We start from the raw sequence: 19104 nt of genomic DNA, 5'->3' as shown, positions 1-19104 counted from the left end.
CGCCCGGGCATGCGTGCGCTGGTGGCGTGACCCGGAAGGGAGCCGCGGAGGAGGCGGGGCCAGCACTGCGGGACCGGCGCCGGGCCCCAGCGAGGGCCGAGCCGGGAGGTGGGAGGTGAGAGGAGAGTTCTGCGCCCTCCCCGCCCCTGCCCCGTCCCTTCCCCGGTTCCTTGGCCACTCTCCGTGGCGCTGACGACAGGAGCCAGGTCTTGCCGAGATTCGCTCGGTCGGTCCGGTCAGCCTCCTCCGACCGCGCCCCCCCTACCTCCTCCGCCCCCCAAGCCAGTTCTCGCGGCGGGTGCGGGCCTCCCCCGCCGCCCCTGCTGGCTTGCAAGCTCGTCCCTGACTTGCCACCTACGCTTACCTGCTGTCTCATCCCCGCAACCAAGACCTCGCCTCCGCATCTCAGTTTATTGCTCCTGTTCTCCAACCCTTCCTCTCCCCCCATTTAGGCCTTTCCGATTGTGTTACTTCATCTTGCTCATCAGTTGTCCATTGCACATCACTTGGTTACCTACCTGTCTTGCGCTCCTCCCCACCCCCCAACCCCCCGCATGCTATCTGGACCCCTACCCCCTTTGAGAACCACATCCCGTCTTTCCCCTCTTCTTCACGCCTTTCTTCTGCTCTCATCCTCTATCCATGTAACCCAACATGACCCCTGCTCTGATCACCATTTCTTCATTTGGGTTTGCTGTCCGTTCTTATCCTCACCATTCCCTGTTGCCTCCACGCTGCTTCATATCTTTCCCTGAACTCTAACATAGCCGTCTCTCCGCACCTACTTATAATCTTCTTCTGACACGTTAGCGTTCTACTTACCTGGGGACTGCTCCTACCTTCTCCCTCACTAAGAATAGTAGTATTAGATTCTGTTTACTGAGCACTTTCACTGTATGCTAGAGGCTGTTCTGAATGCTTTATATATGTGATCTTAGTAAGTTTTTAATGACAGTTTTGTAAGTTGGGTTTAAATATTATTATCTCGCAGAGGAGAAAACTGAGGCTTAGAGATGAAGTGACTTGTTCAAAAGTACACATATAAGAAGTGAAGGAGCAAGAATTCAGAGTCCCATTTATCTGAATCTGTACCGTATTGCCTCTCTTAATACCTCTACTGTCTCCTGACCTCATTCCCTACCCTTCAACTCCATGATTATTACCTACATCTAGATATACTTGACTTAGACCTTTACCATACATACAGCATAAGGACAGGGTGGGACTTGGTTTTTTTCCTCCCATAATTTTATTTGGATCCCTAGTCCTCTCTCCCTTTCCCAATGTTCTCATATCTTTTTCTCATCCAGTCATCTGCCTCCTTTAGTCTCTCTTCTTAATATCTGCCACAACCCACCCCTTTATACCCACATTCCAGCTTTAACCTGTTATTTATGCTCCCTGTCCTGCTCCTTCCCCCATCCTGACTTTCCTGACTTGTTCTGGCCCCACTATCTCACAGGCTGCTGTCCTACCTGCTCACCCATGTCATCCTTCTAAGTCCTGACTTGTACCCCTCAGCCGCCCTCCTGTTCTGCCCAAATTGTCCTGATTAATCATCAGCTGTTTTTATTATCTTGCTTTCTCTTCTTCTCCTCCTCTCTTGTAACTTCTTCCGTTTTGGAAACCATTTCCTCCTATCGCTGTTTTTCATTTCGTTCTCCTTCTCTTACAAATCGCAAAGTGTGTTTAGATTATTTATTCCATCCTATTCTTGGCCTTTTCTCTTTGGCCTCCAAATTCCATGCAGCCTACCAATCACCCCCCACCCTGTGTGCGCCTCAAGGTTCCACCCCCTTCACGTAGATTTTTCTCTTTCCCACAGTGCCTCTGTCTCTCTCCTTGTGTGTCCCAGGAAGTCAGGATGGTGGGAGAACGGCGCACTGGGGACCTCATGGTGCCCTTGGGGCCCCGGCTACAGGCATATCCCGAAGAGCTCCTTCGACAGCGGCCTGGGCAGGATGGGCATCCTGAATACCTGATCCGATGGAGTGTCCTGAGGTGTGGGGAAGTGGGCAGAGTGGGTGTGGAGGAGGGCAAGCCAGAGCACATCCTCATGTGGCTGTCAGCCCCCGAGGTCTATGCCAGCTGCCCCATGCTATTAGGTGAACGGGCGTTATCTAAGGGACCTCAGCACGAGACAGCTGGGGGTTCAGCAAGCTTTCCCCGAGACCCAGGCGGTCTGGATGACGTGGCCATGGGAGAGATGGAGGCCGACGTGCGGGCACTGGTGCGCAGGGCTGCCCGACAGCTGGCAGAAGGTGGGACCTCGAGCCTCACGGCCACTGTGCTCCACACCATCCACGTGCTCAGCGCCTATGCCAGCATCGGACCTCTCACCAGGGTCTTCAGGGAGACGGGCGCCCTGGACCTGCTCATGCACATGCTGTGCAACCCTGAGCCTCAGATCCGTCGGAGTGCCGGCAAGATGCTGCAGGCCCTGGCAGCCCATGATGCTGGTGAGAGACAGCCACGGGAAGAAGGGAGCCCCTGGAGAGAGTGGGACCGCAGGAGTAAGAACAGGAAGAGGAGGGCTTTCCCAGCTCTGTAAGAGCACCTAGTATTTGGGAGACATCAATTTCATTGCAAAGGGAAACTGTAGATTAATAAGCCATCACAGGTGCAGAAACAGGATAGAATGATAGCACCTGGTTTAGCTGTCTGTTCTCAGGGAAGTAGCAGAGAAGAAATGAGAATAAGTTTATGTGTTCTGGTTGGAGATTTGTTAGTTGGTTGTGAAATCACTTTCGTGGGTTATAACCAACATTTTAAAAAAATGTGAAACATCAGCTCAGAGCACTTAGTTGTGTAAGTTTTGTAGCATGAAGTGTATGTTTCAGTTTCACATAGTTTACACTCGTGTCAGGTGATTGTGTAAAATGTGTGTGTTCCTGGGAGTCTCAGTCACAAAGAAGTTTGAAAGCCTCTGGGGTGAAGGATAGACAGTCTGGGGTCAGGTGATGTGGGGAGCGTAGTGGGGATTGAGGAGAAGATCTGGACCCGGTGTGCATTACAGGAAGTCGGGCTCACGTCCTTCTGTCACTGAGCCAACAAGACGGCATCGAGCAGCACATGGATTTTGATAGCCGCTATACTTTGCTGGAACTGTTCGCAGAGACCACGTCTTCCGAGGAGCACTGCATGGCCTTTGAGGGCATTCACCTGCCTCAGGTACCCTTGCAGCTGTGTAGGAAAGGCTGTGTACAAGGGCCAGGGCATGATTTCTGAAAATGTGGTTCAGGACTGCACCAGCGCCAGGGCCGCCTGGGGAACCTACTAAAATGAAGGTTCATATTATCCTCCCCACTCCGAGTCTCTGAGATGAGAACCCAGGAGTCTGTTTTAAGGCATTCCTTGGGTGTTTCTTATGTAAGTCACCGTTTGGGAACTGCAGGTGTGGGGATGAGGCCTTTATCTTTTCTGGAGAGTCTGATGTCGAGGGAAAGGAGAGGGGCGGGAGCTGGGAGAAGAGGAAGTTACACCATGGACTGTGTCCTCCAGATCCCAGGAAAACTGCTCTTCTCCCTGGTGAAACGCTACTTGTGTGTCACTTCCCTGCTGGATCAGCTGAATAACAGTCCAGAGCAGGGGGCCGGAGACCAAGGCTCCCCAACCTCGAGGGAGGATTTGGGCCAGGAGAAGAGCCGGGGACAGCGGGAGCTGGAGTTCAGTATGGCTGTGGGCAACCTTATCTCGGAGCTGGTGCGGAGCATGGGCTGGGCCCGGAACCTCAGCCAACAGGGCACGTTGCCACCCCGGCCGACCCGGTCCATCTTTCAGCCCAGCATTTCAAGCCCCAGCCTTTTACTCCCCACCATCGTTGCGACCCCCAGGAGGCAAGGGCGGGCCTTCCGCCAGCGTGCTGAATTCTCCAGCCTTAGTGGCTACGGTGAGTATGTGCAGCAGACCCTGCAGCCGGGCATGCGAGTGCGGATGCTGGATGACTACGAGGAGGTCAGCGCGGGGGACGAGGGCGAGTTCCGGCAGAGCAACAATGGCGTGCCCCCTGTGCAGGTGAGCAGGGCCACCGCCGGGGGTCTGTGTGGGGCAGAGCTGGGGTGTCATGCTTCATACTGGGGGCTCTGGCCGGACACCCAGGGAGAATGCCCCCAGAGAACTGGAATGCTTTCAAGAGGATCAGTGATGGAGAGGGGGCTGTTGGAGGGCTGGGAAAATCTGGCAGGAGTGGGTGGGCTGTGAGGTCAAGGAGAAACTCCCTTGACCAGGAGCAGAACTGATATATCCAGATTTCCCCACCCCTGGCAGTGCAGTGGGCTTGGAGGGACTGTGGGAGCAGAGGCCTTCCGGGTTAGGAGGAGAGGAGAAGCAGGGCATGCCTTGGTTGGGAAAGGGAGCCTTGTGTGTTGGAGATTTCCCAGGCCTAGCCCGGCGTGCCCCTGAGTGCTCCATGCCCCAAGCCTGGGTCTGGCCATCCTCTCCAGCTTACCCAGCACGGGGTTCTCAGGGCTGAGCCCTCTCTCATCTTCTCTCTGTCTCCCTCTGTCCACACCAGGTCTTCTGGCAGTCGACGGGCCGTACCTACTGGGTGCACTGGCACATGCTGGAGATCCTGGATCCTGAGGAGACTGCTGAGGACACGGCTTCAGTGGCTGCGGAGAAAGGGGCGGGGGCTGCTGTGTTGGGCACAGGTGAGCCAGGGAGGGGACAAGGACACTGTCTGAACAGAGGAGGAGCAGGCGGAATGCAGCCCTCTCAGGACCAGGAGCAGGAATCCATCCAGTCCCCCGGCGGAGGCTGAGGCCCCCCCCGTGCCTGTCTCCCCAGCACTCCCCTCCTGGGACTGGAAGCCAGTGGACGGGCTCTGCTCTTTGCCATACCTCCAGCCCGAGCCTCAGAGGAACGAGGAACTGGGCTACCTGACCCAGGCTGAGTGGTGGGAGCTGCTCTTCTTCATCAAGAAGTTGGATGTATGTGAGCAGCAGCCAATTTTCCAGAGACTTCGGGAGAACCTGGATGAGGTATTACAGATGGGAGATGCCTGGTGGGGGTTGGGGTGGGGTTAGAGTTGGGATTCTCTAAGGTAGTTCACCCTGTGGGACTGCCTAGGGGAGGGTGGAGTGAATTTAGAGAGCTTAGAGGTTAGAGAGCCAAGGAATCCTTCCCTGGGGATGAGGCAAAGGCTGGGAGGGCCTAGGAGGCAGGAAGTGTCACCTCCTCCTGCTACTGTCCCCACGCCCTTGGTGTCGGCTCCTTCCTGAAGTACAAGCCTTTCTGTTGGCAGATCCTGGATGAGAAGGCCCTGGGTGAAATGTCTGTCTCCGTGGCCATGGCAGAGGGTCTGCTCCAGGTTCTCAGGAATCGGTTTGAGGGCAGCACCCTCAGCGACCTGCTCAACTCCCAGATCTACACCAAGTACGGGCTGCAGCCCGACACTCTGAGTGGCTTGTCATCATCACAAAGCCACTCCAGTACCCCGGATCCTGAAGAGGAGTCAAAGTCAGAGGCCAACTTCTCAGAGGAGGAGACTGAGTCCCCCAAAGTGAAGGCCAAGCCCCTCAAGGCAGAGGCAGAGCCGGTCAAGGGAAAAACTGAGCCGCCCATGGCACAGAGCGATTCGCAGCTGTTCAACCAGCTTCTGGTGACTGAGGGGATGGCTCTGCCTCCCGGGATGAAGGAGGCAGCCAGTGGTGAGTCAGGTGCTGGAAGGGGAGGGCAGAGAGGTGGGAGCAAGTCCTGGGTCCCCCCCCAGAGAAGTGGGTCATCGGGGGAGGGCATGCCGTGGAGCAAGATCACTTCTGCATGAGAAAGTGCATTGGAAGTGTGCATCCATTTTCCTTCCTTGGACCTTGATTATGTACAGTCACTGCTGCCTTTCTTCAGTGTCCCTGGAAAAGGAGGGTCCGTTTTCTAGAATATCGTCATCTTCATTGCCTGACTATTAAATCCCTCACACAGAGTTGGGAGCATTCTGGATGCAAGCTATAGTAGTGAACAGGGTGTTCAAACATCACTAGGATAATTGGGCTTGACCGTTAGAGAGTTCCAAGGTGAAGATGCCACAGTTTTATTTTTTTAAGCCACTGCCTTTCTGTCATGACTTTCAGAAATGATTAGAGCCTTGCGGGGTCCTGGGCCACGCAGCTCTCTGGACCAGTATGTGGCAGCAGTCGTGGCCACTGTGCAGATCTCCAGCTTGGACACCAGTCTGCAGCTCTCAGCACTCTGCGCTCTCTCCCAGGCCGTGGAGGAGGTCACAGAGCGAGACCACCCTCTGGTCCGTCCCGACAGATTCCTGAGGTTAGAACCCTGTGGAGGGAAGTGGGGGTTATGGTTTAAGCTGTCAGTTGGGGGAGGATAGTGGTAGGGAGGGAAGGAGATAGGAGATCAAGAGTTAGAAAGGCTCGGGGAAAGAAAGGTCAGCTTGAGGTGTAACTGATTAGGAAGGTGGACTATATGATGGTTAATATTCTTGGAGCACTTGTTCTGTGCCAGGCTCTTGTGCTTAAAGTTTTATAAGCATTCTCTCTTTAAATCCTCCCATCTCCAGAGGAAAACCTGATGCTATTCTTATCCACTGTGTGGGTCAGGGACTGAGGCTTAGAGAATTTAAGTAACTTGCCCAGTGTGACAGATAATAGAATCAGGATTCAAATAGAGGTCCTTTTGGCTTTTGAGTATTTTTTTCTCTCTCTCTACTTTCTTCCTATTAAATTAAAAAATAATTAATGAATTAATTTGGCTGCATCAGATCTTAGTTGTGTCACACAGGGTCTTCGTTGCATCATGGAGGATCTCTCATGTGCAGTACATGGACTCTCTAGTTGTGGTACACAGACTCAGTAGTTGTAGTCTGCAGGCTTAAAGCCCCTTGGCATGTGGGATCTTAGTTCTCTGACCAGGGATCGAACCCACATCCCCTGCATTGCAAGGCAAATTCTTAACCACTGGACCACCAGGGAAGTCCCCTAAATTTTTTTAAAAATACTTCTTAGTTACAAATAGTACACCATTGCATTCTTATTTTAAAAGATCCAGAGAATGAAAAGTCAGAGTTCCATTTTACTGCTGTTGTCACACATCCCACCCAGCACGTATCCTTCAGACTTTCTAGAGGCTTATATTTGTTAGTGTGTTTTCTGCATTTGAGTTTTAGTATATGTGATCACCCTCTGCCTGTTTCTGCAGCTTTCTGCCTGCACGCAGTGTGTCTGCATGCAATATGTGCTGCCTCGTTCTCACTGCTGCCTTGGACTCTGCAATATGATTATATCCAAATTCAAATGTAGCCTTATTTTGTAAATTTTATTTTGTTGAAGCATATAGTTGATTTTCAATGTTATGTGAATTTCTGCTGTACAGTATAGTGATTCATTTGTGTATTCTTTTTCATATTCTTTTCCATTATCTTTTATTAGAGGATACTGAGTATGGTTCCCTGTGCTATCCAGTAGGACTTTGTTGTTTATCCATCCTATATATAATAGCTGGCAGCTGCTACTCCCAAACTCCCTGTCCACCCCTCTCCCACCCTCCTCCCCCATTTGGCAACTACAAGTCTGTTCTCTCACAGTGTTCTAAGGGGTCTATTTTTCCTCGCATCTGCCAGCGCTGGCTATTATCATTTTCAAAAACCTATCAGGTTGACAAAATTTTGAAGTGATTGGTATCTTTTTGTCTTTAATTTCTTGAGAAGTTAAGCATATTTGCTTGTGCTTCTTGTATTCTCCTATAAATACTCTTATCCTTTGCCCATTTTCTTCTTGGGTCTTTGTCTTTTTTTATTGATTTTCAGGCATTCTGGATATTAATTCATTATTTCTGTTCCAAATATTGTCTCTTCTATAATCATATTTTCTTTATTTTCTGAATATAAGATAATACATATGATTCCTATAAGAAAATGAAAATTACGAGAATAACAATCATCTGAAAAGCCTCTATGCAGAGACAGTCACTGTTAACATTTTAGTAAACATCCTTACATATTTCTTTGTTTATTCGTGTACATCACCTCTGGATATTAACTTGTTTACAGTAAATCAGGGCTCCAGAGAGGGGGCTGTCTATTTAAAATACGTTTGGTTCACATTGTAGTCCTCGTAAGGCCCATGAGAGAAGACGGAAAGCAGCTCTACCCTGGGAGGGACCATGAGTGCTCTGACCGCTGATTCCCATCGGCACTGGGTGGGGTTATGGCTCTGTTGGGCCCCGGATCCCTGCACCTCCAGAGCTTGAAACCCCAGAACAAACCCTGTTGTCCAACACAAAAGGCAGGGATAAACAGAACCTTCTCAGTGCTTTTATTTGCATTATTTCTCAGGATTTGTCTTTTTGTCCTCCATTCCTTCCTAGTTCCCAGACCAACTTCACCATCTCTGCCCCAGGGCAGGAAAATGTTAGTCCAGCTTTTTCCCTCTTGAGACGCTCACTGTGACCCAGGGATTCTGCAGGCACTGCATCCTTCCCTTCAGATCTGCGTTTTCACCTGACCCTTTCTGTAGCTTAGGTGCCCAGGGTCTTAACTTGGGGCTAGTATCTTTTATTATGTTGAACTTTTAGATTTTTGTGCTGCTATCTTTTTCAACTTTTTTTTTTTTAATGGTTTCTAGGTTTGAAGAGGGTCTATTCCGTTCTAGGACTATAAAAATATTTCCTATACTTCCTAAAAATATCTGTGACTTTACTTTTCACATATATTTTAAAATCTGTTTGCAGTCTATTTTTGCAAGTGGAGTGAAGCAGAGCTCCAGCCTTCCTTTTTTTCAGAAGGATAGCCACATGTCTCTGCCTCACGTTTTGCATGGTCCTTGCTGTCCTCACTGGCTGAGATGCTGCCCTTATCTCTCTTCTAATCTGTTTGGCTATGCTGTATTTCCAGAGTTTTAATTATTATAAGTTTTATTTTGATAAGTAGTAGGCAAGTCTAGAGTTATTTCTTTCCAACCAGTCCTTGACTATTCTTGCCTATTTTATTTTCTTTCTGTGCCTAAATCTGTCATTTTTTTCCCTCTTGATTTTAGTTATATTTTACATCAGGATGCATCATCTGGTGTGCAACAATAATGAAATAGCTTATTCATAATAGAAATAAAAATATTTCAATACAAAGTCTTTGTCAGCATAAGGCTGAGGGCAAGAGTATCTGCAGGCTACCATACTCTTATGCACTTGTCGGCTTGTCTTTTTTTTTTTTTTAAGATCTTTTGTAGACCAGTTGAAACATTTTTCTCTTGGTGAGGGCATTTTATTTATTTATTTATTTATTTTGGCTGTGCTGGATCTTAGTTGCTGTGCAGACTTTTGTCTTTGGCTTCTCTTTGTGGAGCACAGGTTTTGGGACACACGGGCTTCAGTAGTGGCAGCTCCCAGGCTCTAGAACATGAGTTCAATAGCTGTGACTCACGGGCTTAGTTGCTGCACAACCTGTGGGATCTTCCCAGATCAGGGATTGAACCCGTGTCTCCTGCTGTTGGCAGGTGAATTCTTTACCACTGAGCCACCAGGGAAACCCTGCCCTTTTTTAAAACAAAAACAGAAACACCGTTTGGGCATTTTGATTTAACATTATGGTGAATTTATAGATTTATTTGAAAAGATGAGCCAGAGCTCATCACCCTTTTGCTATATTGCCTACTCGATGAGAAGAGCTGAGACAGACAGACTGCAGAGGAGCAGGCAGCAGGAGGGAGCCTGAGGCGGGGATGGTAGGATGGAGAGGGTGAGGGGGGATGGACTGCCTCTTCGTGGACTGGCTTGGATGGGCAGTCAGGCGAGACTCTTGGGATGGGAAACCCTGACGTCTCTTCTCTCTCAGGGAGAAGCTGGTGAAGACGCTGGTGGAGCTGCTGACCAACCAGGTGGGAGAGAAGATGGTGGTGGTGCTGGCTCTGCGGCTCCTTTACCTGCTCATGACCAAGCACGAGTGGCGCCCACTCTTCGCCAGGGAGGGTGGCATCTACGCTGTGCTGGTCTGCATGCAAGAGTATAAGACTTCCGTCTTGGTGCAGCAGGCGGGGCTGGCGGTGAGTGGACCGGGCCTGGCGGTAGAGTGATGACCAGGGTGGGTAGGTCAGGGGTGGGCTCTGCTGGTCTTGAGGAGGTTCTCTGATAATTCAGACAAGGAGGAGACATTGGGATGGAGGAGATCCAGCTGGACAGTCCAGGAGACAAAACACCTGTGTGGAGGCAGGGAGAAAGGTGTTTCTGAGAATGACTCCCAGGTTTAAAGTTGAGCAGCAGGGGTGGATGGAGTGGTCTTTCACTAGTGGGGAACTCTGAAAGAGGAAGCGATGTGCAGAGAAAGTCAGGTTGAATTTTTAGGTATGTTGAGTTTTCCAGGGGTTTTTGCTAACAACCTAGTGCAACTTTGCCTGATTAAAGTCAAAATTTTTAGATGTGACAGAGTAATTTTTAGCCATTTTATCTGAGTGGTCCCAGAACACAAAAAGTAGCTCCTCACCAGATGTGGGTAAAGCCAAGCCAGCATTGCATTGCAGCCTTGCCAACCCCAGGCCTAGGGAGTGGGGAGAGGAGGCCCTCGTTCAGGGAGGAAGATTCAGCTTTCTGAGTGCTGCAGACAGAGGAGCAGGCTGGTGGGGAGGCCTGGCCAGTGTGTGCTCCGTTTAACCTGAGGCTGCCTGAGGGGACAGGCAGGCCTTGTCCAGAGCAGTTCTGAGCATGGATGCCAGCAGTCCAGTGGACTGGAGTGCAGGTGCTCTTGGGGCAGTCTGTGTCTGGGGGAGGCCAGCAGGCTCTTCCTTTATGGGGCCAACCTGCTGCTGCTTCTCCCCAGATCAGCCAAGCATTCTGAGTACAGACCAGGTCTGCTTAAAGAATTCCCTGATCCTTTCAAAGTGCATGACCAAATGCTTCTGAACTCAAACTCTTGCCCTATAACAGAATTGCATCATTTTGTTTATAACTTAAGATGTTCAGAATTCAGCTTGGAGTGGGGAAGGTAGTGTAGCCAAAGGGAGAAAACTTCATTATTAGGTGGCATTTGCTTGATGGGTCCAGCTCTCACCAGGGGATTGTCCTGAGGAGTAAGCTCTCCTTTCCTCCATCCCGATGAGACTTCCTCTCCAGAGTCAGCCCTTTCAGCAGCCAAGACCTTCTCCACTCTGATGGTTTAGTGTTCATCCTAATTTCAGTTTCTCTGAAAATCAGCCAACGCATTTGCACGTTCCAAGTATTTTTTCCTGTAATTCCAGCCTCACTCTGCCTGTGAGGCAACCCAAGTAGCCTCATCCAGGCGGGCTGGATACTGGCTTTGGCGGCCCGGGGACGGGGGCGGGAGTGTTGGCATACAGGTGATAGAGGCAGTGGGGGAGAGCCCGAGGTTGCATGGAGTGGGGTGGGGTGCAGAATTTGAGGAGAAGGGGGACTCAGAACTTCCGTGGTTGGGATCAGGCTTTAGAGGAACTCCAGAGAGGTAGGACGACTGGGAGGACATGAAGTTACAGAACTCGAGGGAGAGGTTTTTTAAAGGGAGGAGCGACTGAATGAGATGGAAGGTGGCTTCAAGCAAAGTCTTGAATATGCATTGAGGCTGTGAAAGGGCTCCGTCCGGAGGGGATGCTGCGGACGGGTGGCCACCCACCTCTGCACAGCCGAGCTTCAGTCCCGGCAGAGAGAAGTTTCGGGCTCAGGTTACCCTGGAGCCTTGGGTTTTCTGGCTGGCTTTCTTTTCTTTTTTTTTTTTTTTAAAGCCTTTGATGTCCCATCACTGCCTCTTTCATTTCTATTTGCAAACAACTCAGCTGCCCCAGAGTTTGAGGTCTAGAATGCAGCCCGGCTCTCTCCCCTCTTCTGCATGGAGGCTGTGCCCACTCCTGACTGTGTCTCCACACCCCCCACTCAGGCACTGAAGATGCTGGCCATCACTAGCTCCTCGGAGATCCCCACGTTTGTCACCGGCCAAGACTCCGTCCACCCTTTGTTTGATGCCCAGATGACCAGGGAGATCTTCGCCAGCATCGACTCGGCCACCCGCCCGGACTCCGAGAGCCTGCTCCTCACTGTCCCTGCTGCCGTGGTCCTGATGCTGAACACAGAGGGGTCAGGATCTCCCCTCCCGAATGCCAGACTCCTGTTAAGACCCATGCCCTGCCGCTCCCCTGCCCCGGGCTCATGTGCTCCGCAGAAACTCCCTTCCCACTGTCACCTCTGGATGAAATGCCCTGGCCCTCTCGGGGTGGTGCTAGAAGAGAGGCCAAGTGATTGAGGGTAGGGACGTTTCAGAGATCAGAGACCCCTGTCCTTCTTTCCTGGGGTTGGGAGGAATGACCTAAGATCAAGAGACCAGGTGTCTGGCCTCAGAGGGACCCCTGGAACCCCTCTGTGCCCAGCCACAGGGCTCCTCCCTCTGCTAGCTCCCTGCTTCCTTCACATTCATTCTTTTTCAATTTCTTCCCGGGACACCATCCTCCTCCCAGGTGCTCCTCCGCGGTGAGAAACGGCCTCCTCCTGCTCAACCTACTTTTGTGCAACCACCACACTCTGGGAGACCAGATCATCACCCGTGAGCTGAGAGATACCTTGTTTAGACACTCAGGCATAGCACCGGGGACAGAACCCATGCCCACCACCCGCACCATCCTCATGATGCTTCTCAATCGCTACTCGGAGCCACCTGGCAGCCCCGAGCCTGCAGGTACCATCGTGGAGGTAGTGGGTGTGCTCAGGAGCTGGTCCCCGCCCGTGGCCAGGAGGGCTCAGGTTTACACCCTGGTTCCTTGCTGAAAAGGCACGATGACCCTTCAGGAAATGAATAAGGGCTTTCGTGCTCAAGTTAGGTCTCAAGGAGGACTTCCTGACCCGGAGGAGAGGGGACGTTTAGGATAGGTGCAGGGAGATTGGTCTTCTCTGTATGGCTTTAAACATAAAAGGCCTTCCATCTGTCTGGGCTGGGTGCGGTCCACTTTTCCTGGTCACTGCAAGGTTGGTTGAAATGACTTCTAGAGAGGCCTTCGGTAGAGGAATTGTAACTTGTGATACAGAAGTTTGTGACTTAGAATGTGAAATATTGATACCATAGGGAAGAAACGCTTTGTATTCAACGCACAAGTGAAACCTGGAAGTATGGGGGCAAGTTGAAATAGGCACTGTATGTTTTAGTCTGTACCTCTGAAGCCACTGTGCTCAGTAGTAGAGGGGACTTGACTATAATAGCTAGTATTTGTTGGCTTGTGTAGTACCATAGCTCACATTTAGTAATCAAAGAGAGTAGTGGGACCGTATGAAGTAACACTGTGCTGTTTAACTTGACAGTGTTTGCCATACTGATTTTTTTTTTCCGGATATAGCTAGATATATGTTCAGTCTACTGACTCAATGGACATGGGTTTGAGCAAACTCTGGGAGTTGGTGAAGGACAGGGAAGCCTGGCAGACTGCAGTCCATGGGGTTGCAAAGAGTAGGATGTGACTTAGTGACTGAACAACAACAGAGATGTATATTTGCGGCCAGAAAAAGAAGTCCGCCACTGTTGAGTAGGAACAGTCGATGTCCTCACAGTGGGGGAGAGTTCGGGGTGGTTTTCTGCATCTGCTCATCTCAGTCTGACCAGCTCATGTGACTCTTCTTCATACCTGTTTTATTCCCTCCCGTGTGTCTGGGCAGCAGCACCAGAGACCCCCAGTGCCCAGAGCCAGGAGGGGTCCCCTGAGCTGCTGATCCGATCCCTGGTGGGGGGCCCATCTGCAGAACTCCTCCTGGACTTGGAGCGCGTGCTGTGCCGAGAGGGCAGCCCCGGGGGCGCCGTGAGGCCCCTCCTCAAGCGCCTCCAGCAGGAGAGCCAGCCCTTCCTCCTGTTCCTGTGGACTCTGGACGCCCCCGGACCCAATAAAACCCTGCTGCTGACGGCGCTGAGGTGAGAGGCTGGGCTGGGGTGGGGGGCGCCCGTGTGTCGGGAGCGAGGGCAGCTGGCGACTGCAAGGGCTTCACTTTTTGCTGCCCCTTGCCAGGGTCTTGACTCAGCTGCTGGATCACACTGAGGCCATGGTCCTCCCCTGGCACGAGGTCTTGGAGCCCTGCCTCAACTGTCTGAGTGGCCCCGGCAGTGACTCTGAGGTACCCGAGCCCTGGCCAGGGTGGGCAGGGCGGGCAGCCTGGGAGCACCAGCTGCCGGGTGAGGCCCCGGGGGGGCACAGCACAGCCTGCCTGGACGGGCTGGGACACTGGGAGGGAGTGGAGGAAGGAGGCCAGAACCGAGGCCTTCTCACTGCACCTGAATTTTAGATTCTGGGTTTGGGAGAAGCCCACGTTCCCCAGTCCATGCAGTCCTTGCTCTCTGCCTTTGGCGGGGGGTGGGGGGAGCGTGTGCCCTGTGGGGAGAGGCTCAGGCACTGAGGCTGGTGCCAGAGATAGGCTGGTCCTGGCAGGAGGAAGCCTGCGGAGCGGTGCCCCAGCTCTGCCCCTCACCCCTGGGTCCTCACCCCAGCATTCTGTGCCAGCCTGTCTTTGGTACTCTGCTTTCAAGTTCTCCGAAATCGCAGCCACCGCACCCCCACATCTAAGGCCACCCCTCAGCCCGCCCTTTGCGTCCCCGTGTTAATCTCGGCGTCTCTGGGCCAGATTGTCCAGGAGCTGCTGTGCTTCCTATATCGCCTGGCCTCCACGCACAAGGACTACGCGGTGGTGCTCTGCTGCCTGGGAGCCAAGGACGCCCTCACCAAGGTCCTGGAGAGGCACTCGGCCCAGCTGCTGCTGGCCTGCGAGCTGCGGGACCTGGTGACAGAGTGTGAGCAGCACGCCCAGCTCTACAGCAACCTCACCTCCAGCATCCTGGCGGGCTGCATCCAGGTGAGCCTGCGGGTCCAGGCTGAGGGAGGCGGGAGGTGGGAGGCGGGGGACGGGGCCTCTCGGTGTCCCTCTGGCACAAGTGGTGGCAGATCGAGGGCCCTTGTTCCCCAGCCCTTAGCCCACGTGGTTCTATTCTGCCAGGATTCTGGAGAACAGGGCTGAGCGCTCTGTCACCTCTTGACTCTTTCTCCACGTGTGTCTCCATGTGCCTGCCCCCTCCCCGCACCCTTTCTCTCCATGTCCCGGCTGCAGATGGTGCTGGGCCAGATCGAAGACCACAGACGAACCCACCGCCCCATCAACATCCCCTTCTTCGACGTGTTCCTTAGGCATCTCTGCCAGGGTTCGTGCCCTCATCTGCTCCCTCCTGCGGCCACCTCAGCCTCTGCTCCCCCTTCCCTTCCTGCTCCCTCGTCCCCTTCCTGTCTTCTCTCTCAACTAACCAGGCTTCCCGCGGGCCCACAGGCTCCAGCGTGGAAGTGAAGGAGGACAAGTGCTGGGAGAAGGTGGAGGTGTCGTCCAACCCGCACCGGGCCAGCAAGCTGACGGACTGCAACCCCAAGACCTACTGGGAGTCCAACGGCAGCACCGGCTCCCACTTCATCACCCTCCACATGCACCGTGGTGTTCTTGTGAGGTGTGAGCATGCCCGTGTCCACGTGTCCATGCACAGGGATATTCTGACACGCCCCAGTACACGTCCTCAAAGAATTACCTACATACACACAATGCCGACTTACGCCCTGTGCCTGAGGGGCCTCAGACTCGTTGTGTGGAGTGAACAGACAGGCATGTCGGTCTGATCTCCCAAAGCACAGTGTAGACCTCCCCTCTCTCCCCGAGCCTGCTCCCTCCACCAGACACACATCGCCGCCCTGTGCTTTGATTGAGGTAGAGCAGCAGCTCCCCCACTCCCCGTGTGGGCGTTGGTTTGCTGTGTGCTCTGCGCCAGGTACCCTGCAAGGGCCTGGAGCCTCACCAACAGTGAGATGAGGGGCCTGTCTGCGGGGATCTGACAGTCTTACTGGGGAGCCAGGCTGGAAGATCAGCAAGAGAGAGTAAGAAAAAAGTGATAGTTGACAGGTGTGCTGGATCCTGATGCCAACTGAGATCTCAGAGGAGGCTGCAAACAGAGAGACTGAGTGGGTTAAGTTTGTGGTAGAAATTGGCTGGGTAGAGAGAGGTCAACAGACACGGGGACAGCATCTGTGCAGGATGGAAGCAAGAAACAATGATGTACTGGGGGGAACTGTGCTTGGCTGGGACGAAGGGTCTGTGTAGTGAAGTGGCAGGAGAGGAAGCTGGAAAAGGAGGAAGAATGGGTTGAGTTTTATTCTGAAATTTGAGGAGCCACTGATGGATTTTAAGAAGGGAAAAGACGAAAGTAGGTTTTCTTATTTAGAGAACTCTGGCAGTTATGTGAATTTGGCTGGCAGGCCGGGACAGAGTTGGAAGGTTTACTGAGTGATGAATGTTCAGCGAGGCGGCGGGAACGGGAATAGACAGCGAGGAGGCGGTGGACGAGGAGAGCTTGAGAGGTGGTCTGCGGTACCTGCCGCTGGCTGGATGAGGGAGACGTCACGTGTGCTAGTTGGATAGCTGGATGGGTGCCAGTTCTCTTTCCCAGGAGAGAAGTGGGAAGAGGAGCAGGTTTCTGCGGACAGATGACAGATCCATGTGGGCACGTGGACCTGGAGGTGCCTGTGGGCGTGGCATGGACCTGTCTGTTGGATGCGTGGCTTGCAAGCTCAGGAGAGCGGTCTAGGGTAGAGGCGTGAATTTGGAGTCCTTCCGGTGTTAACTTTCAGCTGAAACCATGGGTTTACGTGAAATCGCTTTGGGGGAAGGTAAAGGGAAGAGCAGGGAGCCTGGGGAAGACCAACACTTAAGAAGAGGACAGGAGTCTGAAGAGGATGTTCTGGGCGGAAGTCGTTTTGCACCCAGATCAGGGCCCTTGGTTCTGACTGAGTCCTTTCTCCTCTCCCAGGCAGCTGACTCTTCTGGTGGCCAGCGAGGACTCAAGTTACATGCCAGCCCGGGTGGTGGTGTTAGGGGGTGACAGCGCCAGCTGCATCAACACGGAGCTCAATACGGTGGGGACCCCATGCCTGTTTCCCCATACTCTCCATCCTTCTGTTGGTCCCGGGGGCCTCATCGGATGGATCCAGTGCCTGTGAAGCTCCACATCCCTTCCTCCCGGGCAGGCACTGCTTTTTAAGCCGCGAGAGTGGAATCAGGGTGGTGGAGGTGCATAGATCCACAGGCATGGGATGGGAGAGTTAAGGGGCGCACACTGTCACAAACTCGGTTGCTCTCAGCAGTCTTCCGGCTCCACTCCTGTCTCTACTATTCTTTCCACCCTACCAGGTGAATGTGATGCCCTCTGCCAGCCGGGTGGTCCTCCTGGAGAACCTGAGCCGCGTCTGGCCTGTCATCCAAATCCGCATAAAGCGCTGCCAGCAGGTGGGGCTAGGGGACTGGGGGGCATGGGGTCCAGGAGGAAGCGAAGGATCTCCCTAGCAGCTGGTTCTCCATTGTTCGGGGGCCAGGCTTAGATCAGGGGTCCTCCTTGGTCTGCTGGCCGTGTGTGGCCCAGGAGCCTGCTGAGTTCCAGAGAGGCGGGAGTGCCTCCAGGGAGCCGAGGGGATGAGAACTGTGCCCCTTACAGGGCGGCATCGACACCCGGGTTCGGGGTGTGGAGGTCCTCGGCCCCAAGCCCACTTTCTGGCCGCTGTTCCGAGAGCAGCTGTGTCGCCGTACGTGTCTCTTCTACACCATTCGGGCCCAAGCCTGGAGCCGGGACATTGCGGAGGACCGCAAGCGCCTCCTCCAGCTCTGTCCCAGGTAGGTGGGCAGGGAGTGGGGGATGGCTAAGGGAGCAGGATGCAGCCAAGGAGATACCGTTAGTCGGGGGGAGGGGGGAGCAGAGTCTGAAAGATCAAGCAGCAGCTGGAGGAGGGAACAGCAGAGGCCAGAAGTATGTGGTGGAGGGGGAGCAGGGTGAAGGACCAGCTCATCTCGGGGTGATTGAGAGTTGAGCGCAGGTGGGTGGAGGCCTGAGGAAGTCTTTAATCCTTGACTAGACACTCTTTGTCCCCAGACTGAATAGGGTTTTGCGTCACGAGCAGAATTTTGCAGATCGCTTCCTCCCTGATGAAGAGGCCGCACAAGCGCTGGGCAAGACCTGCTGGGAGGCCCTGGTCAGCCCCCTGGTGCAGAACATCACCTGCCCAGGTAACCGCCCCCAGCCCGGTGCCACTAACCCACTCCTTGTAATTATCCCCAGGGCTGACCTGAGTTAATGCTCTTGGCTCTCTTGGTTCCTGTCTTTATCCCCGAAGGCCTGTCACCTCAATGTCCTCTCCTCCTTGACCCAGGGACTGCTCCCTGGGACTCTGGTGTTTGAATCCTCCCCAGCCCAACCCTGTCCCCAGGCTCCAGCGGAAGCAGACCTTGGTGAGGGGAGGACTGGGGCCCTGCCGGCCCCAAATCCTTTTCATGCAGTCGCTTCCCCTCTCTCCTTCTCCCGGGCTCTCCATTTCATCCCCCATGGAGGCCTGTTTCTGACCTGTCTTCTTGTAGATGCGGAAGGTGTGAGCTCCCTGGGGTGGCTGCTGGATCAGTACCTAGAGCAGAGGGAGAGCTCTCGGAGCCCCCGGAGTCGAGCCGCATCCTTTGCCTCTCGTGTGCGTCGCCTTTGCCACTTGTTGGTGCATGTGGAGCCTCCTCCCGGACCTTCCCCTGAGCCATCCGCCCGGCCCCGTGAGTCCCCGCCGTGGCCGGTTGAATTAAGAATCTGGGCAGTGGTGCTGTCTGGTTCCTCTCTCCTGGGTTTTACTCTTCCTTCCTGCTTTGCCCCGGGGCTGAGTTCCCCGGTCGCTGGGACTCACCCAGAGGCTGAGACGAGCCTGTTCCTTTGCCCTCTGTGTCCACAGCCAGCAAGAGCAGTAAGGGTCGGGACTGGAGCCCTGGGCCTTCCCCCGTTCTTCCAAGCAGCAGCCTGAGGAACATAACGCAGTGCTGGCTGAGCGTGGTACAGGAGCAGGTAGGCAGTGGGGCTGAGGTCGGGGCAGGGCCGGGGCTGCTGGGCGGCTCCTGGGCTGAGATTTCCCATCTCCTCAGGTCAGCACATTCCTGGCTGCGGCCTGGAGGGCCCCGGACTTCGTGCCCCGCTACTGTAAACTCTACGAGCGCTTGCAGAGGGCAGGCTTGGAGCTCTTCGGGCCCCGGGCGGCCTTCACGCTGGCCCTGCGCAGTGGCTTCTCTGGTGCCTTGCTGCAGCAGTCTTTCCTCACTGCTGCCCACGTGAGTGCTGGGCCCAGCAGCCTCCCAGGCCCCTTC

At 53.8% G+C, this 19104-nt stretch overlaps 1 protein-coding gene across 2 annotated transcripts in view; it reads left to right on the top strand.

Annotated features, from left to right (window-relative positions):
* The first annotated feature begins 14 nt into the window (after positions 1-14).
* The window catches only part of CUL9 (cullin 9), a 35044-nt gene continuing 15954 nt past the window's right edge, over positions 15-19104 (top strand). Inside the window, exons 1-23 of one of the 2 annotated variants that reach the window (XM_020914078.2) lie at positions 15-115; positions 1826-2459; positions 3017-3171; positions 3502-4014; positions 4514-4649; positions 4786-4979; positions 5243-5648; positions 6066-6258; positions 9776-9983; positions 11822-12018; positions 12396-12613; positions 13585-13831; positions 13926-14031; positions 14536-14763; positions 15016-15106; positions 15229-15400; positions 16751-16856; positions 17131-17226; positions 17432-17607; positions 17864-17997; positions 18346-18525; positions 18699-18808; positions 18886-19068. In XM_020914078.2, the coding sequence (XP_020769737.2) occupies positions 1865-2459; positions 3017-3171; positions 3502-4014; positions 4514-4649; positions 4786-4979; positions 5243-5648; positions 6066-6258; positions 9776-9983; positions 11822-12018; positions 12396-12613; positions 13585-13831; positions 13926-14031; positions 14536-14763; positions 15016-15106; positions 15229-15400; positions 16751-16856; positions 17131-17226; positions 17432-17607; positions 17864-17997; positions 18346-18525; positions 18699-18808; positions 18886-19068 (4644 nt within the window). In that variant the 5' untranslated portion in view covers positions 15-115; positions 1826-1864. Of the gene's footprint in view, positions 116-1825; positions 2460-3016; positions 3172-3501; positions 4015-4513; positions 4650-4785; positions 4980-5242; positions 5649-6065; positions 6259-9775; positions 9984-11821; positions 12019-12395; positions 12614-13581; positions 13832-13925; positions 14032-14535; positions 14764-15015; positions 15107-15228; positions 15401-16750; positions 16857-17130; positions 17227-17431; positions 17608-17863; positions 17998-18345; positions 18526-18698; positions 18809-18885; positions 19069-19104 lie in introns of both variants that reach the window. The other variant, XM_020914076.2, reaches the window with a different exon arrangement.

The sequence above is a fragment of the Odocoileus virginianus genome, chromosome 27, assembly GCF_023699985.2.
Source record: "Odocoileus virginianus isolate 20LAN1187 ecotype Illinois chromosome 27, Ovbor_1.2, whole genome shotgun sequence".
NCBI classification, from domain to species: Eukaryota; Metazoa; Chordata; class Mammalia; order Artiodactyla; family Cervidae; genus Odocoileus; species Odocoileus virginianus.
The sequence above is the reverse complement of the archived record's forward strand: the minus strand, read 5'-3'. Positions and strand labels throughout refer to the sequence as shown.